This window comes from Camelina sativa, chromosome 7, assembly GCF_000633955.1.
Source record: "Camelina sativa cultivar DH55 chromosome 7, Cs, whole genome shotgun sequence".
Taxonomy (NCBI): Eukaryota; Viridiplantae; Streptophyta; class Magnoliopsida; order Brassicales; family Brassicaceae; genus Camelina; species Camelina sativa.
In genome coordinates this window covers 23944491-23961361 of record NC_025691.1, presented here as the reverse complement: position 1 = coordinate 23961361, position 16871 = coordinate 23944491, and the positions used below count along the sequence as shown (strand labels likewise).

Here is a 16871-nt window from a genome sequence, read left to right as displayed (position 1 = left end):
AGATGATCCCTGTCCATTTGGAACTCTCGGATTCCCAAGATTACTCGTTGATGCGCCTTTGGTTTTCTGATGGTTGTCATCGGTGTGAAACTCTGTTTTGTTTTGCGTTTTTGTATCTCTCTCAGTTAGATCGCTAGGTCCTCTCGTGGGTTCTGATGCTGCTGCAATATGTCGTGTGGTTTTGCTTTGCGTTACATCTTCTCTACCTGCAGCTTGAAGAGTTTTCTTCGTTTCTTCTAACGCAAGTTTCGCCTTTTCTTTTCTCTTCTGTTGTCCTTTATCTGCTTCTGACTTCTCTCCACTGCCCTCATCAGGAAGATCTTTCTTACTTTCTTGCAACGCAAGTTTCTCGAGTTCTTTTCTCTTCTGTTGTCCCTGATCTGCTGTTGGCTTCTCTCCACTGCCCTCAGGAAGATCTTTCTTCTTTTCTTGCATCACTTGTTTCCCTGCTTCTGTCTTCTTCCTCTGTTCCTCAGATGAATCTGTTTCTTTTCGTTCTAAATGCTCTTCTGGACGAGCAATAGGAGGTTTCACTGTCACCGGATTTATACTCTCGCTAGCTACTTTTCCAGTCTCTCTCGATGGCTTCTCTTTCATCGTTACCTTTTCCTCATCCTTCTTCTGAGATTCTAGTTTCTTTGACGGCGAACCAGGTTGTTGGTTAGTCTGTTTCGCAAGACGGGTTGGTGTGGCTGCACCACGAGAAGGATACTGAGCCGCAGATAAAGACGCTGCTATGGCTGCAACGTTGCTTCTAACCCTAGAAAGTGACGGTGACGCCTTGAGCTTTGTTTCTGACGACTTTGACGGCGGAGCAATGCCTGCAGGACGAAAAGGAGGGCGTGAAGAAGGAGGAGGAGTAGGTGGTGGTGATGGAGAAGAAGCCCCTGAAGAGAGACGAGAAGGAGAGTTGGAGGAGAAGAATGGAATGTGAAAACGGAAAGGAGGCATGATGATTGTAGAGAGATGTCAAAAAGGCAAATATTGATCGGGTAAATGGTAAAGAGTAAGTATTTGAATCATTCATCTCTCTCTCTTTATTTGTATGTATGTGTATGAGTAGTTTTTGTGTCTCTAAAGAAGAAAAGATAACTTTTCAGGTAGGTAAAGAAAAGTGATCGGTTTCTCCAGTGAAGTTATCTTTAGAATCTCTGTGTTCAATTGATGCTTTTGCACCTCAACAGAGAGCTTTATGAAGAAGCAAAGAGCACAGGGAAAACTTGAAATGTGAAATAAGTTGTTTAAAAAAAACAAAACAAAAATAGTCTTCTTGAAGCAGCAGTTTAAGTCATTGAACATAGAGATAGGAGCTTTCGTAGGAGTGTGTGTACAACAAACTCATAGTCGAATCGAATTTATGTTTTATTTTCCTTTGTAAATAAGAACGAGTAAAACAACATTATTTCTCTATTATGTTTATCCAATTAATCATCATTTCATCTTATGCGTTCTATTTAGACGCCTAATGTATCTCCTAACCCAAGTGTAATTCTGATATATCAAGAACTTTTGCATTTCGTTTTCATAACATTTTATAACGATTATGTATACACGTATAATTGTTCTTTACGGTGACTCGAATCTACAAATAACCAATACTATCCTTTCAATTTTCTAAAGACCTTCAACTCTAATCAACTAAATGAACTATACCAATGAAATTACACAAGTTTTTTCGTTGTTTTCGTTAGACATAAAGTATTTACAACAGAAAATAGATTAGATTTGGATATATGAATTTTATCACAAAAGGAAACGATAATATCCCTTATGTTCTTATTCTTTGTAATTTTTCTAACCTCAGTTATGTCCTTATTCTCTCTTTGCATCAAATTTTTGGTGGTTCTTATAAAAATGCTTGTCATTACAAATGGGTCTCTTCCATTACATCACACATAAAAGTCATTAGATTCAAGGTCCCGGAGAATATGTTTTATCTATCATTTTGAAATGATAAACGAAAATGATTTTCTTTCACAAATATCCACCAACTTTGGTTAAGGAGATAATGAAGATGACATATCGAATCCAGTTTTTGTTCCAGTCTCAAGCATTTTTTTGCATTCGTTTCATTATCACTTAATGCTGGGAATATAACTTGGACTATCATTCAAACATCTTTTTTATATGCTTTGGATTTTAAAATATGTATTTTGATATCTCTAAGGCTAAATGTAAGCAATTTATACTAACTAGTTCACTTTTTCTCCCACAAAATTAGCCACAAACCAAATAATGGTTTATCCTTATTAGTTATGATTATTTTTTGGACATACAATTAAACTTTTACAGAATACAATCCTTGGCATACCTTACCATTTTCTTATGATTCAATATCAAAACCTTTTCATATATGCACTTTTCATTCCGATAATATTTAACTATACCAAACAAAGTGGCTTCCATTAAAATATCGAAACTGTGAACTATACGTACGTGCAAACCAAGTAGCTAGTGGCATTATTGTTGTAATCTTCTGTCATATAAATACATTAGGCCAAGTTCTTCAACTTACCAATTAACTTTAACCCTACGTTGTAAACCGGCCTGTTCTCGATATGATCAATCGATTCCAACTTTTTGCTTAGACTTGCATTGTCCTATAATAGCTCCTAAGTATTACTAATCTGTAAGTGTTGTGCACTAATATATCTAAAATGCCATTCATGAACAAAAAAAAACAAAAAATATGAAAAACAAATTCAGAAATGTGAAAACAGATATTTAAAATTTATATTTTTTAATACTAACTCAATTGGCAATGGTATTCCTAACTCAATTAGCTGTTTTGTGCATAATAACAGCCATTTACATGATTTACAAAAAGTCAGTCGTAACGCCAAAATAATAAATTTTCATGTGTATTTTTCTGAAAATTAGTCGTAACGCCAAAATAATAATTTTTCATGTGTATTTTTCTGAAAACTACGGTTTCATGTTATCACACTTTCTATGTGGGAACTTTTAATAAGATGTACTTTCTTTTTTTTTTGGTCAACAAGATATACTTAACTTTCAGAAAAATACATATGAGAAATTATTGTTTTGGCGTTACGACTGGCTTTTTGTAAATCATGTAAATGGCTGTTATTATGCACAAAACGTTTTTTATACTTGCTTAATTAATGATAAACGAATATAAAATATAATTTAAAAAAATATATCTCCCAACTTGCAGAATCTAGGAACTCTCTTTTTCTCCTCCTTATAAGGAACCCTTCCTTGCTATTCATTTTACATCAACTCTCATCACTCACTCTCTCTTTTATATTTTTTTCCTTTCCATCTCAAGTTGTAAAAAGAAATGGCGTCAAACTCTAAAAGTTCAATCTCTTCATCATGGACGTTCGATCAAAACAAGATGTTCGAGAGGGCCTTGGCAATTTACGACAAGGACACACCGGACCGTTGGCACAATGTTGCAAAAGCTGTCGAAGGGAAATCTGTAGAGGAAGTTAAGCGTCACTATGACATTCTCGTTGAGGATCTCATCAACATCGAGACTGGTCGTGTCCCTTTGCCCAAATACAAGAACAAGACCTTCGACTCTAAATCCAGAGTCACCAACGACTTAAACTCGAGGTATATAACGAAATATTAATATGAGATTCTCACAATTTTGATTTTGAGAATTTCTCTCGAAAACTTCTTCTATATATTTGGTTTGAATGTGCTCTATGTATATATGACTAGTTCGTGCAAAATATATTTTAATTATGAACTTTTGATTATGGATCCTATTGTTCTTTGTGTTTTTTTTTTTTTTCTAAACGTCTTTTGTGTTTTCTTTTCTGTTGTGTTTACATCTGGTTTTTTTACTTCACTTTTTTAACATTTTTTAGGTAATCATAATAAATGGAAAACGTACCTTTTGTGCTTATATTTTATAAAATAACTTTGAATTTCTTAAGGCAACTTATATACGATGTTTTTCATTAAATATAAATGTAAATTAATTTTCTATTTAAATTAACCAAGCATGAAACAAACCATTTAACACACTAGAGGGAAATGTTCACATGAAATCTAATCCTTTCTTTTACATCATTATCACATGCACATTGTCTTAATTATTTTTGAAGCACACAACATCATATCCTGATAAGATACATATGTACATAAATGGATAAATTGCTTAATTCTACTTCTGTCCATGGTCGGTGGTTGACATAGTGTTATTTATATAACAAGTTGTTATAATAGCTAAACTTAACGATATCTTCAAGTTGTTAATTAAATATCTCTATGTGATTGGAATCTAATCAACATGCTTGAATTATTAATTAATTAATTATGCCTTTATTTATGCTGTATTAATTCTTGTACAGGATGATGAAGAATTTGAAGATCTAAGTTTATCACACCAGCGTGTGAAGGTCGAAGTTTATGCATCAACTTGTGAAGAAGACCTTCTAAAGATTCAGATGGATATGTGATTCTTTTGTCTTCTGATTAGTTATGTTTGTATTGATCATTCCCTTTCGTATTTCTCTCTCTCTCTCTCTCATTTTCTGTTCAGAACAGATCATAGTATTGTCTTAATTTGTGTTCTATTTTAATTGAAGAAATTATTGTCTTAATTTGTGTTCTATTTTAATTGAAGAAATCAAAACTTGGCTTATTATTATGTAACTACAAATGGTGATATAATCCAACTAGAGAATATAATAAACCTTTTTAGAGCCGACAAGAATATTGTTTTGCCTAATTTAGGAAATGGGGAAGAGTGATTTATACAAAAAGCGTGCCGAAAGAAGAAATCCAATAAGTAGCTGTGAATTTGGCTTAATCAATCAATATACTACTGTATCTCATTACTAGTATAATTTTTCAGAATTAATCTATTAACTTAAAATGTCCAAAAAAAAAAAATATATAGACAGTGCATATCCCCTCTTCGACTTGACTGATTATTGATAAAAGGATGACTGTTTAATTTAGTTTATCTAATTACTTTGCTGTATCCTCCAAAAGAATATGTGGCTGCTATATATATCTAGTATAAAAACCATAAATTTTCATTAAAAAAAGGTAAAATAGAGGTTTCTAATAATATGAGCTTAAATTAAAATCATAAATGAAAATAATTTTCTTCTATAATCGCTAAAATTTAGTATTGAAATATCAATGAAAAAAGTACCTTAAGATATAATTTGTTTTTTTTTTGTTTTTTGGTGACACAAACAAGAAATACATGAGCTTAAATAAATCACTCCAACAATACCAATGGCCTACTGGGCTGATGATTATTATTATAGTAAGGCCTTAAAAACGTTGAACCAGCCCAACATATAATCACACATGGTGGCCGACTAAACAGGAAACGATGTCGTTAGAGTGTCATACGGAAGAAGAAGGATCTTATACTTTTTGGTTATTGTACATTACAAACATATGGGGTGAAGCTTTTAAGTATAAACTCTTTTGGCCCACTATCTTTTTCTCAAAGGAAGAAACATAAATTCGATGAGAATTAGATTTCATGAAATTAATATTTATCAACAGTTTCCCACACAAAATTGTCGCAAAAGAAACTCGAAAAAATATCATTTATAACCAATTATTACATCTTAGATACATAGGTCGTGACGACACAGAAAAAAGAAAAGAAGAAGATACATAGGTCGTGAGTTCTATGATTTTGGCCTCATCTGTGAATTTTATAACAATGAGAATCTTCTCTCTTTTTTCTGTTTTTTTTTTTTTCAATTTTCTTTTCACATGTTTTTCTTTTTGGTACAAATTTGGAAGGTGACAGATCTACAGTAGACTCAAATCATATGGTTACAATTTTGGACATATTTCACATCAAACATTCAAAAAAGTTCAACTTTGAGTCTTTGATCATAACGCTTGCGTATGCGTATAATTTATCATATATTTAATTTATAATATACATTTTTAAATCTTGCTTTGTTACAATATAGCAATTTTTTTAATATTGGCATAGATAAGCTTATCTACTTGATATAGTTGTGGTTTAGCTTAATTACCTTTGTTGTATATCTGTTTCATTTTGTTAGCATTAAATGATGATTATATACAAGTAGAAACATTATACATTTAGAAAGTTTGCATTTGACGTTCAGGTCGGAATGCTTATTTAAGACTTGTTTTAAAATGTTAATTGTAATGTTTGTATTTGGCTATCTAAGTTTAATTAGTACAACACAATTTTGGTTGTGTTAAGCTTAAATGTAAAAAAAGACAGAAGCATAAACTAATACTAGTAAGTAACAGAAGCCGATTACAAGTACGTCGTTCTTCGTAAAAGCCAAACAAAATTTGAAAAAGAAAGAAAAAAACACACACACAAAAAGAGACTAAAAGCAAAATCCAAATTAAAAAACATTAATTAACTAAGCAAACAAAAGATCCATTGATTGATCCAAAGATCGTACAAACTACAAAAACCTAGAAAAAACATTAAAAAAACACAACAACAAAGAGATATTAAAGTAAATCTCTTACATAATCACTCAAATTAAGATGAACCAATCATGATCTGAGTGATTGATTAGAGAGTAGAAGGAGTTGGTGGTGTCTTGGCATTGTTCTTGTTGTTATGCATCCAAACTTTGAAGACTTGTCTCTTAACTCCGATCTCACCGCAGAATCTTTTAAGCTCTTCTTCGTCTTGCTTGTTCATCCTCCACCCTAGCTTCTCCGCAAACTCCATCATCCTCTCCTTCTGCTCCGTCGTGAACTTTGTCCTGAACCGTTTCTTCGACGACGACATCGAAAACGCCATCTGCCCCGCCGCCGCACCTGCTCCCTCTCCGCTAGATTGTCCATACAGATTCAGATCCTCACTCGACGACTCAGCTCCTCCTCCTCCTCCGTAAGCTACGCTCATCGGCGTCACCATTCCTCCACCTCCGGGAGGACTCATTCCATACTTGTGGTGATGAATCGGCTGATAATTCGGCGGCGGAGGAAGCATGAGTGGGTTAAGCATCATATTCTGCGGCGGAGGTCTTCTCCCTCCTCCTCCTCCTCCGCCGTACTGGTTATGGTGGTGGTGGTGATGACGGTGGTGAGGGATTAAATCTGAGCTTCCGACACCGTCGATCTCCTTCCGGTGGAAATTACGGTGACAATCACAAGCAGCACATCTGAGAGCTTCGATAGTTCCTTCTTCACCGCTTGGCATGAACTCGCCGCATCCGTCGTGTACACTACCGCCGACGGTAGCCGCATGGTTCTTCAGACACTCACGGTACCGTACGGTGGATGATTTAACAGCGGCGGAGATGGAAAACGAAGAGGGAGACTTGGACTGGTGGTGATCTAGGGTTTGAGAGTTGCAAGAGACACGAGTGTTGTTGTTGTTGTTGTTACCATTGCAATTATCATCATTAGTAGTAATGATGTTACTAATAACACCACCATTGTTGCCATTGTCATCTCTTCTTCTCTCTATCATTTCATGGCTTCTCATATCCATTTTTTTTTCTTGGAGTTTTAAAATTAAAAATTAAAAAACCCACAAGGATTCAAATTAAAGAGATCAAAAAGAAAAGTTTTTTTTTATTATTACCAGTGATCTCAGTGAAGTTTGTTAAATTTATGCCTGAAAAAGAACATATTAATGAAGTTACTAATAAGGAAAGAAATTGGAAAATTAAAGACAGTGAGATTCAGAGACTTACAGAGATGAGATAAGAAGAAGAAGTACACGAGGAAATAACCCGGGTTTCTTTTTATTTTTTTGCAGGAACCGTAGTAGAGATCGAGAGGACCTTAAACTCATTTAAAGCTCAAAGCTTTTTTTTTTTGCTTGTGAAGGGGTTTTAATGGTGTGTGAGAGAGAGAGATAGGTTTGAGGAATTAAACTGTAAAAGGGAGGTTTATTTTAGGGCTAATTTGGGGGGTTTTTTAAGGGTGAAAGAAAGAAGAAACCATGTTTGATGTCTCAGTGCTCCCAACAAGCCAACCTTTGAGATCCGATTATAAGAGACAATTTGGTTGCTTGTGGTGAGGCCATGAGAAAAGAAGAGATAAGAGCTGAGCCCTTTGTGAGAGATGAGACTAATATCATATACCCTACTATATATTAAGTGTACTCTTTTTTTATATATATATATACGTCTTCCATTAGTTAACCTGCAATTATCTCTATTTTTTAGCTTCTTCTTTTCTTTTTGACATGCTGTTTTTATAATTTCTAATAATGAACAGAAATTTAGTTAATTTTGAGTTACTTCTATTAATTTTTGTGTATATTTTGCAAAAGGTTTAATTATCCTATAATTTTAGTGTATATCGGAATGTTATTTTGAGTTTTATAGAAAAAGCATTAGTATTACCGTCGACCCTTTTATCAAAATGATAAATCTTCGGTAAAATGGAGAAAAGAAAACATTTAAATAAAATGGGGAAAATACTATTTGTGTTGTAATGTATTAGGCTAATTAATTTACTCTATTTTCAGCAAGAATAATTGAAATTTTCTTCTTAAGATCTGTGGAAACAGATTTACTTTGACTATTGAGTTCAATTTTGTAGTGAATGTGTGTCTGTTTGGCCTGAAAGAGTGCTTTTTTGTTAACTATTTTTTTTTTCTGGAAGGAATTTGATTGTTCTATTCGAAAGATATAATGGTTGAATAGTTACTTGAAGCTCAAAATTTCGTAATATGTGTCACTCGGCTGGCATGAAACTGATGCAATTATTGACATTCTATCTCTCGGGTTTTGTATGAGCTCATTTTTGACTGTGTACTGTGTACAGTACGTCATTAACGCGTTACTATCATATCGTATGTGTAAAAATGTACTACTACTTGAAAATTGGAGGGAACAAAAAAAAAAATTGGGATGATTTGTAAATGTAAATTAAAAAAAAACAAAAAAACCCGAAATGGATTAGACTGCTGCCTCTGTATGTCCCAGCAGCTAATTTCCTTTAAGCATGGAGTAATAAACAATGTTAATAGTCAACAGATAATAAGAATTAAATAAACTCTAATTAATTAGTGAAAACGTTGTAATTTGTGCCAACGGATCATAATGTTACTGTATGTAGTAGTACCTTGGTTATCGGATTATTACGTAGTCTTTTTTTTTCTTTTTCCCTTTTTTGTTCTATTTTACTCTCTATACACTGTATTGCTACTGTCATTTGTCACTATATATAACTATTATTTCTATTGAAGCTGTTGTTTTGTTGATAATACACTCTCTTATCCGTTTAACAAATTTTAGCCCACACAAAGTAATACATACACTTTCTGTTTCTAAAGAATATTTTCACATATACAGTGTTAAGAAACTACAAACTGTGAACCAATAGTAAACTAGTAAATGTAATTATTTACAATCATTGCATCTTGAACTCTACAATTTATTAAAGTTTAGTTAATAAAATTAGAGAAACAAAGTAGAAAATCAGTTTTTTTGTGAAACAGTAAAAATGGTAAAACATCAATCTTTCAAGAACCAATATGTATTTTGAATGATAAGCTAGCTAAATTTCCTTACTTAATGATGTAATGCTGAATATACGAAAAAAAAGAGAGAGAGGGGTTAAATGAAAAGAAAAATTAGGCTTTTTATTGATCAGATGAGAGATATATAAGTGTGTGGGTTGCAGAGAAGGGCAGTGCAGAGAACAACCGACAAGGTCAAGTTGGAAGCCCAGCCACATGCCCTGCCACATTATGGACCCCATTCTTTCTCCCCTCTCTTCATTATTACCTCTCTCTCTCTCCTTAATTTTCAAACCCTTAAACCCTAATTTGTCCAAACACCATTTCTTCTTACTCATGTCTTTTCTTCTTTTCTATTCACTTTATTATTTATGTAGTTATCTTACCTATCTATCCTTTTTTTTGTTTGTTTTTTTTACTTTTCCCTTTAAATGTATAAATTACATGTTGTTTTTTTTCAAGTTTAATACAACTTGCTACAAGCCTACAAGTCTTCAAGATTAATAATACTCAAGAAAACCATATTTTTGTGTGGACCNATGTTTTTTGTTAATTTTTTTTTCAAGTTTAATACAACTTTCTACAAACAAGCCTACAAGTCTTCAAGATTAATAATACTCAAGAAAACCATATTTTTTTGTGGACCATGTCATCTAGCACGGAGATGTTTCTCTGTTTGAAGCTTATTATCTGAATATAGAGTAATGATATATCATCAAAAAAAAATTGATATATCATCAATGTGCATCCATATTTTTTTTGAATTTTTTACTCATCATGCATTTGTTTCTTTTTAATAGTCTCCTAATATATATATATATATATATATACATATATTATGAAAGAGAGTAATTTGATGAAATATGTAATTAATTAGTCACAAATTCACAATATACTTGTAGAACTATATTAGTTTTTAGTTAAGAATATATAGTACTCTAAACATTGATTAGGTAGTAATAATAGTCAATGATATAATTATGGATCTCTTGCTTTTTACACTTGTTTAGTCAGGAGTCAGAATATATATTTTACTATTAGTAAATATTTAACAAATGATCCATTCGAGTGGAATAATTTAGACACATATTACTTTCAGAAGATTAAAAAAAAAATACTAATACTGTACAGCATATAAAAATGGGTGCAAAACCAAAAAAAAAAAATGTCAAATTAATTAATTTTGATAAAAACAAAAAAGTAATCGTCATAGCCTCTGCAGAATTTCCCATGGACAACAACCTGTCACACGATAATTACTTCTCTACCATAACATGTTTTGTCCCCTTTAGCATTATGACCTCATTCTCTCTCTTTCTAACCATTTTATTTGGATTTGATTTACTAGATATCGAATCGAATTATATATATATAATAAAACCCAAACTAATTATTTACTAATTTCGAATTTTTGTTTGGTACCGTCTAACAAGTATATTATTTACTTAAAAAGCAGCTTTTGATTTCCTGGTTCTACCACTATTTCTTTATATGAGGTCTCTGCTAAATTGTGAATCATATTCTCAGCAAATCCATAAGAAATGGTTTATAAATAAATGCAGCTATTTTTCAAATTTAAAAGTGTAATATATTGTTACTTATCTTCTTTTTAAAAAATTAAATTTTAAAATGTCAACAACGTAACTCCGGATTATCTATTGCAGAGAACGACCTCTACTATAGAATGGAAGTAATCAGTGTTAAAAGTAAAAAACATACGAACAGTATATTCCAAGATTATGAACATTGCTTTACATTTTCACTCAAAGTTTGCCAATTTTAATGATCTTGGAAACATCATCTGTTCTCTGACAAGCTTACCCCAAACAAGAATTTGAAGATCTATATTTGATACGATTTAGATCATCATGTCTCAACATTATGTAACATCAAAAATTCAACACTATAGACCTAATTACGCATTGGATTGGAACAGTGTACATATTCGACCTTTTTGACCTAGAAAACAAAATTAAAGTCAAATGAACAAATAATGCTTAATACGATTATCAATCTTAGAGGAAGATTATCGGTGGTCTCTTAATTTGGGGTTGTTAAACACGGTTTGGTTATTTTATGAATTAATTATGTTTTGTTTTGAATATAATAACATATTATCTCTTAGTTAAAATTTTTTTCTCCAATGGTAGGTTCTAATTTTGGGTCTCTTATATTTGAAAATATTGTTTTTGAAATTTGAAAATTTTAAATATAATAGAAGTGGTATAAATGTGTAAACATTTTAGATTTTATAAAAATAGAAAATATTGCATTTAATTAATTTTCAAACATACAAAACATAATAAAAACATTAATACATATTACAATAGAAGTGCAATTCATAAATAGAGAGAAGAATTAATTTTAATACTGATTTGCTCCAAATATTCTCAACCAACGTTTAATTTGTTTTAGATAGTAGCAAAATCAAAAATATTTGGGATCTTGTTTTGGTAAATAAATAGGCGTTGACAAATAATGTTATCAAATCATGGTATGTATGTTACATTGCAACCTTTTTAATAGCAAACACTAGAATTTGAGGTAATCGTCATCATCAAATCTCCCTCTATTACTAACTTTACTCCTCTGCAACAACAACACCAATCTCGCTTTTCTCAAGCAAATCATAGAAGGCTCTTGTTTTCCTCTGCTCATTCCAGTGATGCATTTTCCATAGCCCACCAGCCGCAAGCCCTAGTGCGAGACCGATTACTAACTCCTTCACAACACTTGGACCTTTCAAAGTTGCATGTGCGATCTTGTGCCCAGCCATCTCTTTACTTACTCTACTCTGCTCACTAAACCAATCAAACATTGCAACAAGGCATCATTAAAATTTAGCACATCATTCTTCGGATATACACACATAATAATAGTTCTTCAAATCAATTCCAGCCGTAAGAGAGACACTAAAGTATCAACGAACAGAGAAAGTAGTAATACTCAATCAAACAAACACTAAAAGAGATGGAATACTTTCTTCAGCTTTACCACAAAATTGGCAAATGCTATAACTGCAATACTTCTTCTATAGTCTCACAAGTACATGAATGAGGAAATCATACACATCAACCAAAAACTATGCCTAGAATAAAAAAAGCTTCAAACATCAACAAAGCAAGATAGAGACCTATTAGATAATATCATGTGGATCAGTCAAAGAGATCTTTGATCAATGCAAGACTAATAAGGGCAACTAACTGATGATAAAGAAGCACAAGGAGACTATACAGGGAGAATTCTAGGTCAGCAATCAATAGTAGAAAGTAACCCCACGCCTTTAAAAATCGACCCATCAGATTTCACAAACAGCACGTTGTGAATCTGGTTCATTGTTGGAGAGTTTGCGGAGCCACAAATACCATAGCTCAAGGCATAGACAAGGGCCCTCTCCGTTACTCATAACCTGCTCAGACCTTTTACTTTAACATTCATCATCTCCACCACAATGTCATATAAAGAACATCAATTCTAGAACTAACAGAAGCTTTAAAGCAAGAAATTTTCGAAATCCAAGGCAACAACGAAGAAGAAAGGATTCAACCGATTTGATAAAATTCGCTTCTTTGAGGAGAAACCATTGATACAGATGTAAACAAAAAACAGAGACACTATGAACAAAACACGCAAGAGAAACCATACACAGGAATCTAAAGGAATGGTTCTATGAAATTGACTAATTGAATATTCCAGTAGGAAGAATCAGAGAGAAACCTGTTCAGATGAGTTTAGCAAATCGGAAATCTAAGAACAAAATGGTTAACCCATCTCCAACTGAAACTCGATTCTTTCTTTCGCAACTTCTCTCCATTCCCAACTGAATCCAAACCATTCCAAGTCCTTCGATTCCAAACCTTGAAGCTTCTGATTCCAAATTGTTTTCTCGTTTCGGAGATTCAATCGCGAGAGAAAGAGAGAGAAAGAGAGGAAAAATAATAAAAACTATCTGTCCAAATTTTTGTTTTCCTTTTGTATTTTTTGTTCGGCCAACAGAGAGCTGACACGTAGCGTCTCTTAATCCACGATCGAGTATACTATACAAGGGGGGAGATCTTACATTTTTTGTTTTGTTTTGATTTATTTTTTTTCAACAAAATACTAAGGATTCCTCTATGAACCCTGCGATACAGAAGGTCTTATCATCAGATCTCATTAATTAATTAATTATTTCACTATTTATATAATTATATTAGTTTTTATCATCGAAGTACGATGACTTTGGTAGTTTACTTTCGGGCTCGTGTCATTAAAAAGTTTAAGGTACAACTCTATGTCATGTAGACACAAACAATGATGCGATCTCTATCTAATCACAGGATTTAAGTCTAATCTAATTATATTTGTATATAAATCATATTATCTCCTAATTGTCACTCATCACAATAGGATCTGCTAACAATGATCTTGTTTTGTCTCTTTGTTGCTTTGGGACGAGTAGACTTAAATCGGTGTATTATTCAAGAACACAGCCTTAAGTAAATTACTAATTACATTTACAGGGGAATTTTGGATATCCCTTTACTAAGAGATACTTCCAGGTGAAGTTAAAACAAATATAAAATTATGAATGAAATTTGACGTCAACAATGGATATATATTAATACATATACTAATACACAAATTATGGACTAAACTTAACCCAAAAAAATAATAATAAGCTTAATCTTTTACCAAAAAAAAAAAAAAATTAAAGGATTGTGAGGATATGAAATGTCTATATTCAGACAGAGAATCAAACCAAAAAAGTAAAACAAAAGCAGTTTGAACTAGTAAGAACTGTAGAACCCAACATTGTCTGAATTTTCTCTCTACTCTCTCTCTCTCTCTCTCTCTCTCGCTCTCTATACTTTCTGCCACTCTCCACGCTTCCCCGTAGTGACCTTTTCCTTTTTTTCACTATCTCTCTCTCTCTCTTCTCTTTTTTTTTTTCGTTTTTTTTTTTTAAAAATTTTCTTTGTATGTTTTTTTACACCTACGTTTAGCTTCTAACTATGGTTTTGTTGTAGGGACATTTTGGGATTTAAAATTCGTAATCCCACACCACCAGCATGGTTTTACTAAAAGTATTCAATTTTCCTGTCCGGTTCATCCAAACCGATCTCTGGTTAACTATATGCATGTAAAAAGAGAGTTGTTGCATAATGTTGTTATTTAAGTGATTAAAGTTCATGGAATATTCTTATGTAAAACCATTTAGATCGAATATTTATTTTGTATATAAAAGAAAAAGTTAGCTGGAAAATGAAATGAATGAAAAGGAAAGCAGTGATTTGTCCCTATAGCTCTCTACTCTTTCTGGAAAACAAAACTTGAGGGTTTTGTGTTGCAACTTGTTTTGTAGCCAAAACCAGTACTTCCTCTTACTTCGCTGTTTCAGAACACTTGCTTTGTTGTTTTCTACAAAACCCTTGTGAGTTTTTGTTTGGCTCTCAAGTCTCTCACCCTCCCCATGCTTCACTTTCTTTCTTACTAAAACAGATCTTAAATTGTGTGGTGTAGAAAGACGGATCTGTGTCTCAGTTACAGTGACAAGAGGCAACAAACCAACAGAAGTTTTTCATCAACTGCGTTGTCTTTAAACTCATAATAGAAGATCCCAAAACTGATGTATCATCGAAAGGCTTCTTCTTTTTCTTCCATGTGGTTACAGATTGTTACTGTGTTTTGACAACTCAACGCAACAAGGACATAACCTCTGTTTTATGACTTTCTTGTGACTATTCCACATCAGCAAAAACCATGCGTTATAGATGAAATAAATCAAAACATGGATTTTTGATTAGGAGACGTGACCCTGTTTTAGAAATAGAGATGTGGCTCTGTTTTAAATACGAATCAGGAGAGGCTCTAGAGGTTTCCTTAGAGAACGGTTCAAGTCTCCAACAAAAGAAAATCGATGAAAAAGTTCATTAGCTAAACTAAATCGTACATACTCTTCACTTGGCTAATAAAGATTTCTGTTCCATAGCCTTTTTTTATTCTTATTTCCTGGCTGCGGAAGCGGAACAAAGACTTCTTCACCAGATAATAGCCAAAGACCACCGGACCGGAATCCTTATCCCGCCATAAAAGACAATAATTATGGTCCCAAGTCAGCTACGTTTGGCCCCATGCCCTGTTAGACAAACATACTGAAATTAGACGAACATGATGTATAAACATCCTTGTAATTAGTCCATGATTCGCAACCAAGTATTCAGCATTACAGAAAACAGTGACTTGGATGAGAAAAGCTTCACTTATCATGCTATGAGTATCCATCCATGGTTAAACCTACTGTAAGCATTTCATTTGGCTAGTGTCTCTTGCATTCGCTTCGGGAAAGGTGAAACATTAATAGCAGAAGTAGGTGATGTCTCAAATATTAGAATTCCTAAAGTACCATTCTTCCATCTCAACTTGTTTTAGTAGGTATACACTGCCATAAATGTGATTAAGTTGAAACCTGCATATATCACTATACGGTGCATAGCCTAAGGCTGAGGACAAGACGAAGATAAGCCAACGAACTTGACATGAGAAATCTATCAATTATAATCAGAAGATTAAATAGGTCTATCCAGCCATGAAAACCAACCCTAAACCAATTCCCTGCATAGATGCTCTATTCTCAAACATTGTAAGCTCCACAAAACTACGTATCTTCTTAGGCCGCTTGTACTCTCATACAAGTGATTTCTTTACAAACTAAAACCACTTAAACCTATCTCAACTATAAGTACATATTTGACAGTGAAAGTTGAGCGTTAACGCACTGAGATTAACTTTAGGAGACAATAACCAAACACACACGTTAGTACTAACTCACAGCAAGTACAGTAAAAACGCAATCAATCCAATGCTCTCTTTATCTAAAAGCACATATTCACCAATAAGGGCACCAAAATTCAAGCAAAGTAAAAAGTAGATGACAAGTATTGCATATTAAAACACTGAGATACTAAGTTTGATAAAGTAACTGACTATACCCGATACTGAACACACTATTAAGAGGGTCCATAAGCTGAGGCTGTTGTTGCTGATGTTGTTCTTGAATGTCTTCCAACTGTGGAAAAGAAAGAGAAGCTCCGGCCGTCACAGTGGCAGCATTTGGAGGTCTACCTTTAGATTCAACAAGCCGCCACATGTACCATGACGCTACTGATCTATACGGACGCCATTTCTCGCAAAGCTGCTCCATTTGCGATGGACGAGGCAAATACGGCAAGTCATTAAGCATCTGCACACCTTTCCTTACACCAAGATCATTAACTGGCAACACATCGGGTCTATGAAGAGAGTTTATCATAAACATATGAACCGACCATGACCCAATCCCATTCACCATCGTTAGCATCGTGAACAAAGATTTCTCATCCATGTTAACAATTGCAGAATCCGACAAGATCCCGTTTTGATATTTCCTAGCAAGATCGTGAAGGTAACTCGCTTTACGCCC

General features: G+C 33.3%; 5 protein-coding genes across 7 annotated transcripts in view; 1 reads left to right on the top strand and 4 right to left on the bottom strand.

The window, feature by feature from the left end:
* LOC104704896 (hepatoma-derived growth factor-related protein 2-like) overlaps positions 1–1077 on the bottom strand; it is a gene marked incomplete at its 3' end in the record, with an annotated part of 3404 nt that extends 2327 nt beyond the window's left edge. Inside the window, exon 1 of the mRNA XM_019227135.1 lies at positions 303–1077. Coding sequence (XP_019082680.1) covers positions 303–951 — 649 coding nt within the window. The remainder of the gene's footprint in view (positions 1–302) is intronic.
* LOC104702261 (protein RADIALIS-like 6) lies at positions 3226–4580 on the top strand. Its single transcript, XM_010418092.2, has 2 exons — positions 3226–3582; positions 4329–4580. Exons 1-2 carry the CDS (start codon positions 3305–3307, stop codon positions 4351–4353), a joined length of 303 nt encoding a protein of 100 aa, XP_010416394.1. The 5' UTR covers positions 3226–3304; the 3' UTR covers positions 4354–4580.
* LOC104702260 (zinc-finger homeodomain protein 5-like) lies at positions 6217–8037 on the bottom strand. The gene is made up of 3 exons (XM_010418091.2): positions 7653–8037; positions 7541–7573; positions 6217–7455 (listed from the first exon to the last, which is right to left on the bottom strand). The coding sequence occupies exon 3, from the start codon at positions 7445–7447 to the stop codon at positions 6518–6520; it is 930 nt and encodes a 309-aa protein (XP_010416393.1). The 5' UTR covers positions 7448–7455; positions 7541–7573; positions 7653–8037; the 3' UTR covers positions 6217–6517.
* On the bottom strand, positions 11856–12320 carry LOC109125584 (probable cytochrome c oxidase subunit 5C-3). Its single transcript, XM_019227501.1, has one exon. The coding sequence runs from the start codon at positions 12246–12248 to the stop codon at positions 12012–12014; it is 237 nt and encodes a 78-aa protein (XP_019083046.1). The 5' UTR covers positions 12249–12320; the 3' UTR covers positions 11856–12011.
* LOC104702259 overlaps positions 15190–16871 on the bottom strand; it is a 3441-nt gene continuing 1759 nt past the window's right edge. The window contains exons 2-3 of one of the 3 annotated variants that reach the window (XM_010418090.2): positions 16402–16660; positions 15190–15548 (exon numbers count right to left, since the gene is read on the bottom strand). In XM_010418090.2, the coding sequence (XP_010416392.1) occupies positions 15530–15548; positions 16402–16660 (278 nt within the window). In that variant the 3' untranslated portion in view covers positions 15190–15529. Of the gene's footprint in view, positions 15549–16401; positions 16837–16871 lie in introns of all 3 variants that reach the window. The other 2 variants (XM_019227838.1, XM_010418088.2) reach the window with 2 other exon arrangements.